Here is a 14,429-nt window from a genome sequence, read left to right as displayed (position 1 = left end):
GACTTTATCCTCCCATTTTTACAGAGTAATAGTTTAATAAAAACGAATTAAACAACCATTTTGATTCCGGACTTTGCTTCCAAGCTATTTACTTATCGACGATAAAGTTTCTCTGCACGAGAAGTCTTCCAGTTTCACGGCCCAGATGACCAAAGTTTTAGGCAAATTCTTACTCCTAAGTCCCACACGTAGACTTTATTGTTGCCTACCAGTGCCTACATTAGCAGGGCATTCAAATACAAATCTAAACTCACGATCACGACTTTTTTCATCGGGAGCAACCATGGCCGATTTCCCTCTTAAGTCTTACTCTGCAGCGCCATGGATGGAGGAATTGAAGCATATTCCAAGGCATAGACTCGAGGTGGGTGTGGGGGAGTGCAAGTAAAGTAGATTTTTTTCAAACTTCAATATCGAACTTTCATTTTTTCAAAGAGGAAAATGAAAATGAGTTGTCAGTCCTGCACATTTCATGAATGTTGCACAATCTTTATGAATTCAATTATGAAATATGAAGTCTGTGCTTTTACTAGTTTTACAAGTACAATTATTGTCTAGAATCTATGATGAAATGGAATTGTGTAAAAGTTGTCCTTTCTTCAACTAGTTTGTAATTGTATTGTGCCTGAAATTTGAAAGACTGTGAGTATGATTTTATCTTAATAAAGACTAGACCCTAATTATTTTTGCAAAAAAAATATTTAAAATGCCCTTCACCTTTTCATAGCAATGACAACTAATTAGTAATTACATTACTTCATAGTGTATTCCAGGCAATTTAATGGATGGACAAGTAAATTTCATCTTTGGTAGATGTAAACCTAGTCTATTCTCATTTTTTTTTCTTTCAAAAGCATTCTACTCACATCTGTCATTTGTGTTAGTATTTTGTTGTTGTGTGTGTCTGATTTATATTCTTCAATCTTCAGTGCAATACAATGCATCTAATAATTGAATATTTGAAGTAAATCATGATTTTGATAACTGTACGTCACTAATGATCATATCCATTTATTTGTTATTATAAGAACCCTTCAACATACAGATTGCAATGTTCCTAAAAAATATTTTAGAAAGAATGATGATTTTTTGTTGATTAAAACTACAATGTACATCTTACTTCCAGGACCCAACAGTTGGAATATTATTTGTTTCAACACAATATTTGTTGATAATGCTTGTAGTGTAGTTTATATGAAAGGGTATTCTATGTCTTATATTATTGTGAGTGATTGGTCTAAATCAAGTGCTGATAACTATGAGTCAAACTGACCTTGAAAAAGTGTTTTGATTGAAGACAACTCCTCTCTAACTGTCTTAAGATTATTGATTCTGATTTGAACATTTATAATTTACTACCTATTTCATGTGAACAATATCTGCTTTACTCAAAAGGGTTATTTCTTATTTCTCCCTTACTAGCTTGCCATGCTGAACAATCCCATACACAGATGGAATCTTCCTGGAACACCAGCAAACTTTGACGTTTTCATCAAGAGAGATGACATGACAGGCAGCTCATTGTCAGGAAATAAGGTTCGCACATGCTACATATTTTTTGTGATGATGCTGATATCGTACAATTTGTATTACTATATTAGATTTTTACAAAACACTTACAATTTCTTGCCTTATATCATGCCAAAAAAGTGCTATTAGAAGATATGCCACAATGATCAAGAGCTAAGAGAGAATAATACCATCTAGCTGTATTTATCTATTCATTTTTGCAATGACTTGCTCTTTGCCCATATTTTGATTTCGGATGTTTCATTAGTTTGAGGCTAAAGTGGATGTTGACTAATTATCGTTTTTGACGTTGATCTGTAGTAGTTATAGTTAAATGTGTATCATGCGTTTATTGTGACAGTTGATAAGATTGGATGAATACAAAAGCAGAGAGACCTCTAAGGAAGGAGAGAAGATGAAGAGAAAGAAAGAGATAGAGGGAGGGAGAGAGTGAGAGACAAACAGACAGACTTGGAAAGACAGTAAGTGCTAGGAGAGACAGAAAGAGAAAGTAATGGAGAGTGATAGAGAGAGGGAGAGAGAGAGAGAGAGAGAGAGAGAGAGAAGGGGGAAGAATAAGGAAAACCATGAGAATAATGTTCTTGAAAGCAATACATTCTCATTTATTTTAATATAGTTTAAAAAGAACTATAATAGATGTTGATTATGAATGCCCTTTTCTTCTCTCTGTAGATTCGTAAGCTTGAATTCTTGTTAGCAGACGCAGTAAGCCAGGGTTGTGATACAGTGATAACTTGTGGAGGAGTAAGATCCAACCACTGTAGAACCACAGCCGTAGCAACCAGACAACTTGGTATGGACTGCCATCTTCTTCTCAGATCAGAGGCAACAGTGAGTAGAAACAAAACATCAAGAAATGAAATCGTTGCCTGATCTAGTTGCTTTTGCCTTTAAACAGACTCTTACAACCCTTGTTGAAACCAAGTTGTGTCTATTTGAAGGTGACATTAAAGCTTGGTTCCCAGGGTTATTTTCCCAACTACACAAAAATACATGTATTTAGGCGAGGCGTCAAAAATAAATATACCAGCCAGCGGCAGCTAACTGCACTTGTGCGTCCTGGCTGCATTTTTTAAATTAGCTCAGCCGGCTACCGCTGGCGGTAGGACCCTCAATTAACTCATGATGTCATCATAATGGTCTCCGAACAAAAGCATGCGCCGGCTGCCGCCTTTCGAATGGAAACCGAGCCTCAGATCCCAGCCTGGCGCAAGCCGGCTGGGCTAATAAGTGCAAAATAATTGCCCCAGCCAGGCTTCGGCCGTAATTGCAGCCTCGATGCGCCAATACGTGAGGCGGCAGCCTGCTGGTATCGATATTTTTGACGCCTCGCCTTACTGGAAAGAGGCATATAAAGGGTTCACTCTTAACTCTTTTACTCTGTATCCCCCAGTACAACATTGATGATCTCACATCCTAATCATGTAGAATGTTATATTTGTTTTATTTCTTTTTATAAGAAGAAGATATACCAACTACATTTGTCAAAGTTGTCATTTTGCTTTAGATTCCATTTGGTTATCACAAAAAGACAAATAAAGCACCGTTGTTCTGACTTATCACCCTTAGTTTTGGTTATTTTGATTTGATTTGATTCAAGATTAAGGATACATGTCTGGGTATCTCCAGTTGAATTACGTAGTATATTGCTTCTTTCTGTTTCTTCTCTCTCCCTATCTCTCTCAAATTTTACCACAGAACCTAGATGGATCATTCACAGGCAACACATTGTTAGACAGTATGGTTGGATGTAGTTTCTATCTCATACCCAAGAAATCTCAGTACAACTCACACATCTATCCCAGAATGCAACAGCTTGTAGAGTATCTAAGGCAAGTGATGATGACTCAATTTGTTTAAACTTCTTATCTGAAGTGAATTGAGCTTTGAATTATGCGGGATATATGATGGGACTGTGTAAGAGTAAGCTTCTGAAAATGTTGCCAAAAATATTTCTAGAGGAGAAACAGAGGAGGGGCATATGGAGGGGAATATATAATTTACTTGCACTTAATTCAGACTATACTCAATGGCTTGAAGTTATTTTCAGCTATCAGTGAGTGTCTGCTGATTTCTTACATTAACTAAGTTGTTAATGTTTGGTGATGCCATTATTCACCTTTATAGAAAATAAGAATGCCAGTAACATTGCAAGAGAGAAAATATTTGCCTTCTTTCTTTTCTGTTTTTAGAGATTCTCTAGGAAAGAAAGCCTACCCAATCCCAATAGGTGGATCTAACTCAGTAGGAGTCTTTGGATACCTGGAATGCTTCAGAGAACTCCTCCAGCAGGTATTTAGCAAAATACTTTCAAAATAGCTCTCAACATAGCTCAGAGTTTTGGCATGTCTCTTATTCCTTACTTACACAAACTCTATTATACTTGTTTCTAAAAGTTACTGTAGGTCATGTTTATTTACAGCGATATATGTTGTCTACTTTAGCTTGCTGCAGCTGAATTCTTGAATGATTTACCACACTTTGTTAAAGAGCTAGATCGATGGTTGATCAATATAGAAGTATGTTTAATAAAACACAATTTCATTCAGTTTTTGAAGTTCACTAGGAGTACTAGGCTACTATCCAGTAGCATTTCTAATTGAATATAATTTTGTGGGGTTTTGTTGTTGTTGTTATTTTTAAAACTTTTGTTTCTGTCTCATATTAGTAATCGATGCTCTCTCCCTATTAATGCCATTATCAATGGTATCAAAGGAATTTGTTATGATTATACACTGTCTAGATTAATCTTTCTTGCTAATATGCTTGTATGTTGCCCTCTTAGATGACTTAAAGTCAATTTGATAATGTCCTTGAATTAAATTGGGATGATAACCCTCAATAGCCAAGTGAGCTGGATGTGATATTAAAGCCCATTTGCACTAGTTTGGCCAAGAGGGATTAGACCACCAAGCGTGGTCACTGACAGGTGGCTATCTCATCAACTCAGCTCTCAATTAACATAAGAAAAAGAGGATCATGTGGGACCAACAGGCACCGCTTAGGCATTGTTGTCTATATAGAGGGAGCAAGTACCTATGCGTAGTAAGGTGGGGCTTAAAAGGAAGAGACATTTGAAAATAATGAAGAAATTCATATTTTTTTAAAACAAACAAGCCATTATAACCCCCTAAAATGACAACTACTTTTTATATATATATATACATATATATATATATATATATTGTAAAGCGCATTGACATTTCAACAGACATGAAATCGCTATGAAAGAACAAAGTATTATTATTACAACTAATGCAAACTATAATTGTGATTCACTTTTGTCATGTGATTGTAGGATGTTCAGGAGAGGTTCAGCGATATTGTCATAACATCAGGCAGCAGTGGATCACTAGCTGGTCTTGCAATCGGCAACTATCTGACAGGAAGCAAACTCAGGTTTGTTCCATGAGCTTTAATATCCAGGATCATGAATTGGTACTCCTGATACCACAAAATTGCCCAAGACTAGACGAACATAGCACCAGGTGATATAAACAGGGTGAATTGCAGTCATTTAGTTGGCAGGAAATAAAGGAAGGACCAGCATGAATACTGGTATAAATGACTTTAATAAATAAACATCTTGTGTTTTGGACCCCGGGAGTTATACTTCTTGGCACTTCTATTAATTAACAGTGTGTTTATATTGTTTTTGTGTGACATGGTCCATTTTCATTCCATCTTATTCTATTCTTACAGGATTCATGGAATGGCAATATGTGATGACGCAAAATATTTTCATGGAGAAATCAACAAGGTTTTACGTGAACTTGGCATGCAGGAAGGTCAAGGGTCATCAGGGGTCAGGTCAGAGGACATTGTAGATGTCGTGGAAGGGGTCAGAGGGCTCGGGTATGGTTTATCTCAGCCTGAAGAACTTGAATGCATTAACCAAGTAGCCAGGACCACTGGTATCTTTGTTGACCCAGTCTATACTGGTAAGGCAACCTTTCACCTCATGCGTCTGATGAAGGAGGAACCAGACAGATTCCAAGGATCCAAGATTCTCTTCATTCATACAGGTAAATACGACAGTTGCTCAGGAGACATTCTCTCCAGGCTTCATTTTGTCAAATATAAGGATGTGTCTTTCCTGGGGACCTAGTGACGGGTTATTCCATGAACTGTTATTAATAAATGAACTACAATATTTGGAATCTAGCCTGCATATATTACTTTTTGCTATGTAGGGCAAGCCTTTGGCATGCTTTCAGGCTGTCAAGAACAACTTTTGTTTAAATATTATGCATAAAATTTAAATCTATTGATGGTAGATTTTGCAGAATGAATTCACTCTTGATATTTCTCTGTTTTGCTCTGACAGGAGGAGTGTTTGATCTGTTCAGTGGTGCCATGGGTTCTATGGCTGATAAAAGGACTTCATCAGAGAAGAAGGTTTATGATTGGATGGAAATGACTGAAAAAACACCCCTCTGCCAATCAGGATGAATCTTGTATGAAAAATTACTTCATCAGAGAAGAAAGCTTTTGATTGGATGGAAATTACTAACCAAAGACAACTAAGCCAATGAGGATAAATCTTGTCTTAGGATCCAAGGGGTTCTTCAGCAAAGACACTTTTGATTGGTTCTAATTAAATCTATCAAGAATCAAGGTGAAATATATTGTGGGAGTGATGTTGCTTCAATAGTTATGATATCTTCCTTTTCATATTCACATACATGGTTCTTCATTGGTTCATGTGGATGGCCAACTTAAAACAAAACCTTGTTGAAAACTTATAAACCAGTAGAGCTTGAAGTGTGAGCCTTGCTGTCATTCATTAAAAAAAAAAGTATTTAAACGTAAGACAATGAAATTAATAGCTTCTTATAGGAATTGTGTTCCTTTCTTCTTGGTATAAACATCAGCAAAATGTATTTTTGTATTTTTTTCTTAGTATTGTGTTTATAGTACTGTAGTTTTTATTCTATTGAATAATACCAAATATTGTATTTGAACTGAAATAATGGAGGAAAAAAAAATCAATATTTGAAAGAAAAATAGTGTTTCTAAAATGCTGTCCTAATACCTCATTTAAACAAAACGAATTCAGGGAATTAATTTTGCATTTAGTGATAGCACAAAGTATGTACCTTGTCCTAAATTTCCTTCAAGAGATATTCATACTTTGTGATTGAATGCTGTATAAATTTGATTTGTCTGCTATGAGCCAAAAGGGCATCGATTTACCTTTGTATGCCTTTTGTATGCTAGACAATACTCTTATATTCTTCTTCAGATGTAATGGCATTATACTCTTGATATTTACCTATTTGGGGCTAACAGTTCCAATATTTCTGCATTTCTTTTCTTTTTTTTTTTTTTTTTCATCCTTCAAATGATATCTAATGATTATATTTTGCAATTTTGTCTCCTTTCATATTATTTAGTACATTTTTTGCTTCATGACAATGAAATGGGCTACATCATATTGTATGTTTGTTGAAATGTAGATGTCCGTATGTCAGTGAATGGTCTGTAATTACTGATGAGATTTTAGGAGACATGTTTATATTTGTGTTGCAGCCATATTTACAGTATTGTTACTATTTTATATTTTAGGATTGACATAAGCCTTGCATGATTACATTATTGTTTGAATTTTCAAAGAAAAATAGATAAATTGTATGTAATTTATTACAAAGAAATAGAAATATATTGAAATGGGATATATTATATATTGTTTGTACTTTTAAATTTTTTACTATTGTAATTTAAATGATTGAATAATTGAAATTATATGCTCTAAACTCATTAGCTGTTTTTTGTTTCATTTTTTAAATACAATATTAAGCTATGTATATAAGGCGCATTGTTACTGTCCATTATAATATATGTATCCATTTAATCTCCACAAAATAACAACTTTAAAATATGAGAGATATATAGTGCGACCCAGAAAAGAACGAAACCGTTTAAAGTGATGCTTGCATTTCCATAATTTGTTTTAAAAAGTTTGTTTTCACTGGCTGCCTGTCGTAGCAACAAACAGAATTGACAAAAGACTTAACTTCGTTTCGTTGACGATGAGACATAGACGAAAGACTTCATGCATGGCTGATTGTCAATGAAACAGAGTTTAGTCTTTTGTCAATTCTGCTTGTTGCTACGGCAGGCAGCCAGTAAAAACGAACTTTTAAAATCAAATCATGGAAATGCAAGCATCACTTTAAACGAACAAAACTTTGTTATTCCTTGCTCATTTTTCCCGATTGAGGTGTCATATGAAAGGACAGAAACTGAACTTTCTAGAAATGTGAATTTTTCTTCGAAATTCAGATACTGCCCGCCAAATGACTTTTTGGTTTCCATCTGTCAAATATGCATCATATGAGTTCATCAAATGAAAGAGGAGGATCTAAGCTTTACAGGTATGTGTCATTTATTAATTATAATTGTGATTAAGTTATGATAAAACATCGATAATTCTCGGTTTCGTTTTTTCTGGGTCGCACTGTGTAGTTTAAACACGGGCATTTTATTCAAGATGAAAATTTGAATGGATTGTGCAAGACTCCCACGGTAAATACCATTTAAAAGATACATATGTTGGCCAGTGGTGTGTGTGTAAGATATAGAGAGACAGATAGGCAGGGAGACAGACAGAGAGATAGAGAAATGGGGAAGAAGGAATGAGGAAAGGTATACAGAGAAAAAGGAATAGGAGACTGAGAGAGATTGGTAGAAAGAGGGGGAAAAGAGGCGACCCCGACCAGGAGAGTTCAAGAGAGAGATTAAGTGATTGAGATGTTTGAGCACTTGACTGGAAATGCAAAGGTCGTGGGTTCGATCTCGACTAGTGTCCTTTGGCTAGACATTAATCTAGATTTGCCACTCCATACCCAGGAGAGAAGTGGTGACCTGCATGGTAGCATGACGAAGCCTTTGTGATAGTAATTGCCATTATGCATTTGCGGTGACCATACGGTAGCAACACTCCCCAGGTATATTTAACTTTGTGGCATGAAGAAAGTAACAATCATGTACGGCATGTGACGGTAAAATAAAATAACATAATTCAAGTTCATTCATCAAGCATAATAACTTATAGAATGATTGCATGTATGTTGAACTTTGTGACATAAAGAAAATAACAACCATGTACGGCATGTAACGGTAAAATAAAATAACATAATTAACACTATTATGCATGAGTTAATCCAACAGTGGTAATAATAATCTGTAAAGCGCTCAGAGACATCAAGCGTTAAATAAATCCAGATTCATGATTTATTATTCGTCAATCCATTTATTCTGACAATTCTGGATCTGTCCTGAGCGTATACCCCCCCCCCCTCCGAATCATGCATCAGCGATCCAAATATGCATCTTACAAATCAATCACCAATCCACGGTGAGCACTTACTTCCACATCCGACTTTCCCACCTTCCTTCATAATTATATAAAACTGATTAAGAGAATGCCCACAATAGATACCCGGGCACGGTGGCGAAGCCCCGGGGTGACATGATCGAGGGGCACGTGTCCCGGGACACAATAATAACAAAAAGACACAACATTTTTTAAAAGAAAAGAAAGAAAAAGAGAGGGGTTCGAAATCAACATGAATATAAGATAATACCACCCCTTCCATACCGCCCCTTTCTATGACCGTGTCCTCTCTCATCCCATCCACTAGGCTTAAACAAAAAATGTTGTATCGCCCTTTGCGACCGACCCCCAAATCTTGAAATCTACGGTCGGCGTTTTTTTTAAAACCGTTTTTTAGAGAACAAAAATATTAAATCGTTCAAAACAGAGAAATATCAGCTCAAAGAGGAAGGAAAAAAAATAGTTTAAAATTAAAAAATAAACAAAAAATTCTGACCGACCGACCCATGTTTTTGCACCTAAAGGGCAATACAACATATTTTTTTTTTTGTTAGCCCAATGATGCCCCCTCCCACTTAGACCCCGGTGCCCCTTAATGACTTGACCCATGTATATGCCACTGCTTACATAAGCGTACTTGTATTGACATTCTGAAGTGTGTCAGGCGTAGGACGTGACGGAAACAATCGATGGTGAGATGGGAATATAAATCACAGCACTCAATAGAAATAGAACAACAAACATTATTGAAAAGAACGCAACCATGTTATACTCTCACTGGCTCCTATTTGTTTCAAGAGCTGTTCGCATTGACCGAAATCACTTGCTTGCTTATTGTTATGTCGATTTGGCCATATAAATTCGAATGCTATCAAAATGATTTTTGTTTTGGGAGTAGCATTTATAGAGCTATCACAAAGATTTTTGATATCAGGCCTATATGATTCTTTTCGAAATATTTGAGAAATCAATATAATGATATCGTACGTGTATATTGTTGAGAAGATTAAAGGAATTTATTCAAAGTGGAACTGGAAGAAAGAAGAAAAAAAAATCATATAAATAAGTTGTTCAGGACGGTATAATGGAAGAAGAAAAAGCAATAGAAGATATTAGAAAAAAAGAAGAACAATTAAAATAATTGAGTAGGAGGAGGCCTATAGGATGAGGAAAAAAAATAAAAGAAAGGAAACGAGGAATACAAAGTGAGAAGACGTGGAGAAAAATAATAAAATTAACGTCTCTTAGAAAAAGAGGAAACAGAATAGAAAAAAAGGAAAGCACGAAAAAACAGGGTTTAAAATTATGATTGGCATATGTAAACATACGAGTATGGTTCTATATATATATATATGCGTTTCTTTTAAACCAATATTCATTATGCTGACAAAGAGAAACAGCCCTACTTGAAAGCAAATGCAATTAAAACCATAAATTATTAGGTATTAGATGCGATCCAATAACCGCGATGAAACACCTGAAGTGTGTTTTTCGATCCACTTTCACCTCATCCCACAGACAAATCGATCACCATTGTGTTGCCCACTGTTGCGTATGAGAAGAAGCAGTCTCTAGCTGCCCCCTCCCCTTCCCTCTCCCTCATCTCCATACCCATTTTGAGTTTCACTGCTTTCTCGCATCTCAGAGAAAAAACGTTTATTTTCAGGAGAATGTTTGGTTACTATATGTTGAGATCTGGAAAAAACGCGGTTGCTTGGAGATTTGAGACGATGTAAAGGTGAACTCGCTCGTGCCGCTCTTTACCCAAATAATATGTCATGCGTAACTCCATCAGATGGCGTTTCAACCGTCTGATGATGAATGCTTCAAAGCCTTCAATGCTAACAAATCGCGTTGACAAGTATCTCCAACCTCAGGAAAAACATCGAAATAAATATAGCAAGAGAATACCGTCGCAAAATGCCTTGAAGTTCAAAGATGATATCCCATCGACAGTACTCTATCGGATCATCGGATGGCAATTAATAGTTAGACGACGACAGATTAAAGATAAACTTTAGTACTGGTAATGCGATTGAATTGTGAAAGAAAATGTGTGGAAAGGATCAGAAACAGTTGATCATGTAGCATGTAAGTATTGGTGTGCACTGCAAGGTTCGGGAGTCATCAAAATCATAATAAATTTGACCGAGTCTTTGTAAAGTAACAAGCACTCACATAGAAAGCTATATATGGGACAACACACATGGTGTCGGGGCTAGTACTACCTTGATTTCCTTGTCTTTCTATGCTCATTACTCAGCCAGTATACATTTTCTTCCAAAATTGTTTGGCACATGTCATTTATTTGTAATCTTGAACATTCAGTGTAAGTTTCGTTTGATTCTGTGAGAATTATTATTTTTTTTTTTACCAGTACTGGAGTTTATCTTTAAGTGTTAACGATTCGGGTCGACAAAAATCTTTCGTTATCAAAGGCAAACAAATAAAATATGCTGCAAAATGTTGTTTCACATCGCTTGTTCGTGTTGTGAAGTTTCAAACTTAAACATTTATATGATATTTCGTCGACAGGACTATAATATATAGTGGATGGTGATTGAGCGGTTTGACGACGGAAGATTTAATAATCTTAACAAATCGGGTCGAGAAGCATCTCTCGTAAACAAAGGCAAAACTGATGCTGCGATCGAAATGCCTCTTCACTGCTTCTTCATGTTGTGATTTTCCAAAAAATTAACAATAATGTCTAATATATTGGAAGGCGATTCAACCAGTTGATGAGGAATGTTAACAAACCGCTGAGACACATATCTCTCGTAAAAAATATTGACGGAACAAAATCAAGTTTTAACGGTCTCATCGTGTTGTGAAGATGAGCATTAACGATTCGATTTCACAATGGAACCTGACATGGAAGTCGTTACAATCTAAGGATCCTTACATTTACCGAGATCCTGACGGTGAGCGGGATGTTTTAGATGCAGAGATCGACGTTGGTCGCGTCTTCCAGCTCATCCTCGGTTCCATTGGCTTTGTAGGAAACCTTCTCTGCCTCATCGTCCTTCTCACAAAATCGTTAAGGAACTACACAAATTTTCTGATTGTCACGCAAACCGTCGCCGACTTCATCGCTTCAGCGTTCCTCATCCTCGTCGCAAGCCTACGTCTGATGGGCTACGGCGACCGACGTCGCGAAATCCAATCGGAGCGCTTTGGTGCATTCTATTGCTATTTCTTGTACTCGCATCTTCCTATCTTCGCATTCTTCGCCATCTCGACTTACAACTTGACGGTGATCTCAATAGAGAGGTATCTAGCCGTTGTCAAACCGATGTGGTATATCGCTAAATTCAAACGAAGATGGTTGTACATACTGACAGGAGCAGCATGGTGCTTAGCCCCTCTCATGCAAATCGTCTTATCTTTAGATGTGCAGTATGACGATGGTGTTTGTATCACTGTGAAATATTTCTCGTCCAGCATATATGTTGGAATAGCAATTTTCATTTGGGAGTATTTTGTACCAGCTACCGTCATGCTGTTTTCGTTTGCATGCGTAGCGCATAAGTTACGGAAATTAAACCGAATATCCGTAGCATGGTTACGGGATCGCGACCACGTACATGTTGTCGACATTCCTGGTGATTCCTCGGCGACGCACTCGAAGAAGTCGCGATCAGGAGCGTCGGAGCCTGAAGCGAAGCTAGCCTCGACAAATCAGACGACACCATCGCCCCAAAACGTGGCTGCTCCGACGTCCTCTTCATTACCGACATCATTGCAAAAACCCGTGGTCAATGACCGCTGGCCGCCGCGTGTGATCAGACCAGCGATTATCAGGCGTAAGAAAACGACAAAGGTCCTCTTCGTGATCGTTCTGGTTTATATGGTTTGCTGGTCGCCTAACCAATGGGCCTTCTTCTATCATAACCTTGGTGGTCATTTCCTGATTGATGGGAAACTGCATCTAGCAACCATTGTCATGGCTACCTGTAATACCTGTGTTAACCCTTTCATTCTTGCCTTCAGGTATAAGGTCTATCAGCGAGGATTGGTAGACTTACTAAGACGATCATTTAGGAATGGTAGATAAAACTGTATCTAATAATAATATTGTAGTACAGAGACTTCTTTTGATGAAGATGAAGAGTACATGTATACATTTCAAAGACTTCTTTGGAAGAAGCATTGTCTAAAATAGTATTTGATTGGCTTTTTCTGAGATACCTTTAGATCAACAAACTGATGAAGTCAATTGCCTTTTCAAAGTCCTAACGTCATCTGCTTTGGACAAAGCTCTGTCTAAAATGCGATATAATACTGCATGGGCTTTCCTGAAAAGGCTCATTTTCATGACTCTTTCGACAGTTACCATGGCTACTGTAGTACTGTCTGTACTATTTGCATGATCAGGCGCGTACGCAGGGAGGGGGGGGGGGGGGGTTGAACCCTCCCTTTAACCTATTTTATGTGTGTGTTTGGGAGGGAAAAAACAACCCCTTTGATTTTTTTTTAATTAAAAAAAAAAAAAAAAAAACAACAAACAATTGTGGTAACAGGCGACCCCAAAAAGAAAATGTCCTCTTCCCCCCTATTATATACGCCTACAAACGTATGAAATATATTCTTTTCAGGACCATGATAATTATCAAGGAATAAAGTCAACAACACTGTAGTGATAAAGAATGTTTTGTGTAATGAATTTAGGGGCACGATTTACAGGAGGATGCTACGGTCCCCTGCCCCGATACCAACGTTCCAACTTTCTAAAGTTTCTAAAATTTATGAAGTAAAGAGAGGATATATTGAGATTTCACTCAAGATGTATTTTGTATCGAAAGATAAATTTTTCATGTAATACATCATTAAATTATATTAAAATAGTGTGGCAAAGACTTTTGACAAATCAAATGGGTGATGGTCAGTTCTATTGAAATTGCCTCAAATTCACTTTTCGAAGGCCTTGCGATCGTGTATAATAAAGAATATGAAAAGATTCAAGATTCAATATTTTACTGTCCATATATAATAAAGAAATTTGTTTTCCATTGGTGTAACATGTAATATGTAAAACATAAGACAAAAACAAGGTGTCGTGTGCAGAAGGCCAGAAGGGCGTCACAACTCTATAAAAGAAAAGTCTATGAGCAGGTACGGTCCTCCGGCTTTCAGCACAAAACATGACAAGACAGTTACAATGTATGACTTATAAATAGCAAGAATATTAAATACAATTCTGAATCACATCATGAATAAATTTAGGTATGAATATAAATGTGAATATGAAAGTAGAATAGGAGCAGCATCACAATCGAAATACGAGCAGAAAGAGAAAGAAAAGGAGAGCTCAAGCTCGAAGGACTGATAAAAGAGAGAAATATAGGGAGAGTTGGTAGGGGTCCAAAGGGAAAGGGCAGAGATAGAAAAGGAGAGATGGCATAATTTTCAATCAGAAAATCAGAAAATGATTTGAAATAGACCATCTCAATTTTCAACATAACAGAGTTTCATAAACGAAATTACATTGTGACAGTCTACAGTTATTCTAACAAATTGTATTTCGTTTTGTCTATATTGATTTTATTTTAAATCGTTT

The 14,429-nt window shown here is 36.6% G+C and overlaps 2 protein-coding genes across 2 annotated transcripts; both read left to right on the top strand.

Moving 5' to 3' along the window:
- The first annotated feature begins 283 nt into the window (after window positions 1–283).
- LOC578025 (uncharacterized) lies at window positions 284–5,982 on the top strand. The gene is given in 8 exon segments (NM_001242689.1): window positions 284–364; window positions 1,423–1,536; window positions 2,203–2,361; window positions 3,229–3,362; window positions 3,723–3,822; window positions 4,829–4,929; window positions 5,233–5,555; window positions 5,858–5,982. Coding segments are annotated over 8 exon segments (1,137 nt in total).
- Window positions 5,983–11,705: 5,723 nt separating this feature from the next.
- On the top strand, window positions 11,706–12,926 carry LOC115922529 (5-hydroxytryptamine receptor 1-like). Its single transcript, XM_030981509.1, has one exon. The coding sequence runs from the start codon at window positions 11,706–11,708 to the stop codon at window positions 12,924–12,926; it is 1,221 nt and encodes a 406-aa protein (XP_030837369.1).
- Window positions 12,927–14,429: the final 1,503 nt, after the last annotated feature.

The sequence above is a fragment of the Strongylocentrotus purpuratus genome, unplaced genomic scaffold (genome assembly GCF_000002235.5).
Source record: "Strongylocentrotus purpuratus isolate Spur 01 unplaced genomic scaffold, Spur_5.0 spur5_scaffold_12, whole genome shotgun sequence".
NCBI lineage: Eukaryota > Metazoa > Echinodermata > Echinoidea > Camarodonta > Strongylocentrotidae > Strongylocentrotus > Strongylocentrotus purpuratus.
The sequence above is the reverse complement of the archived record's forward strand: the minus strand, read 5'-3'. Positions and strand labels throughout refer to the sequence as shown.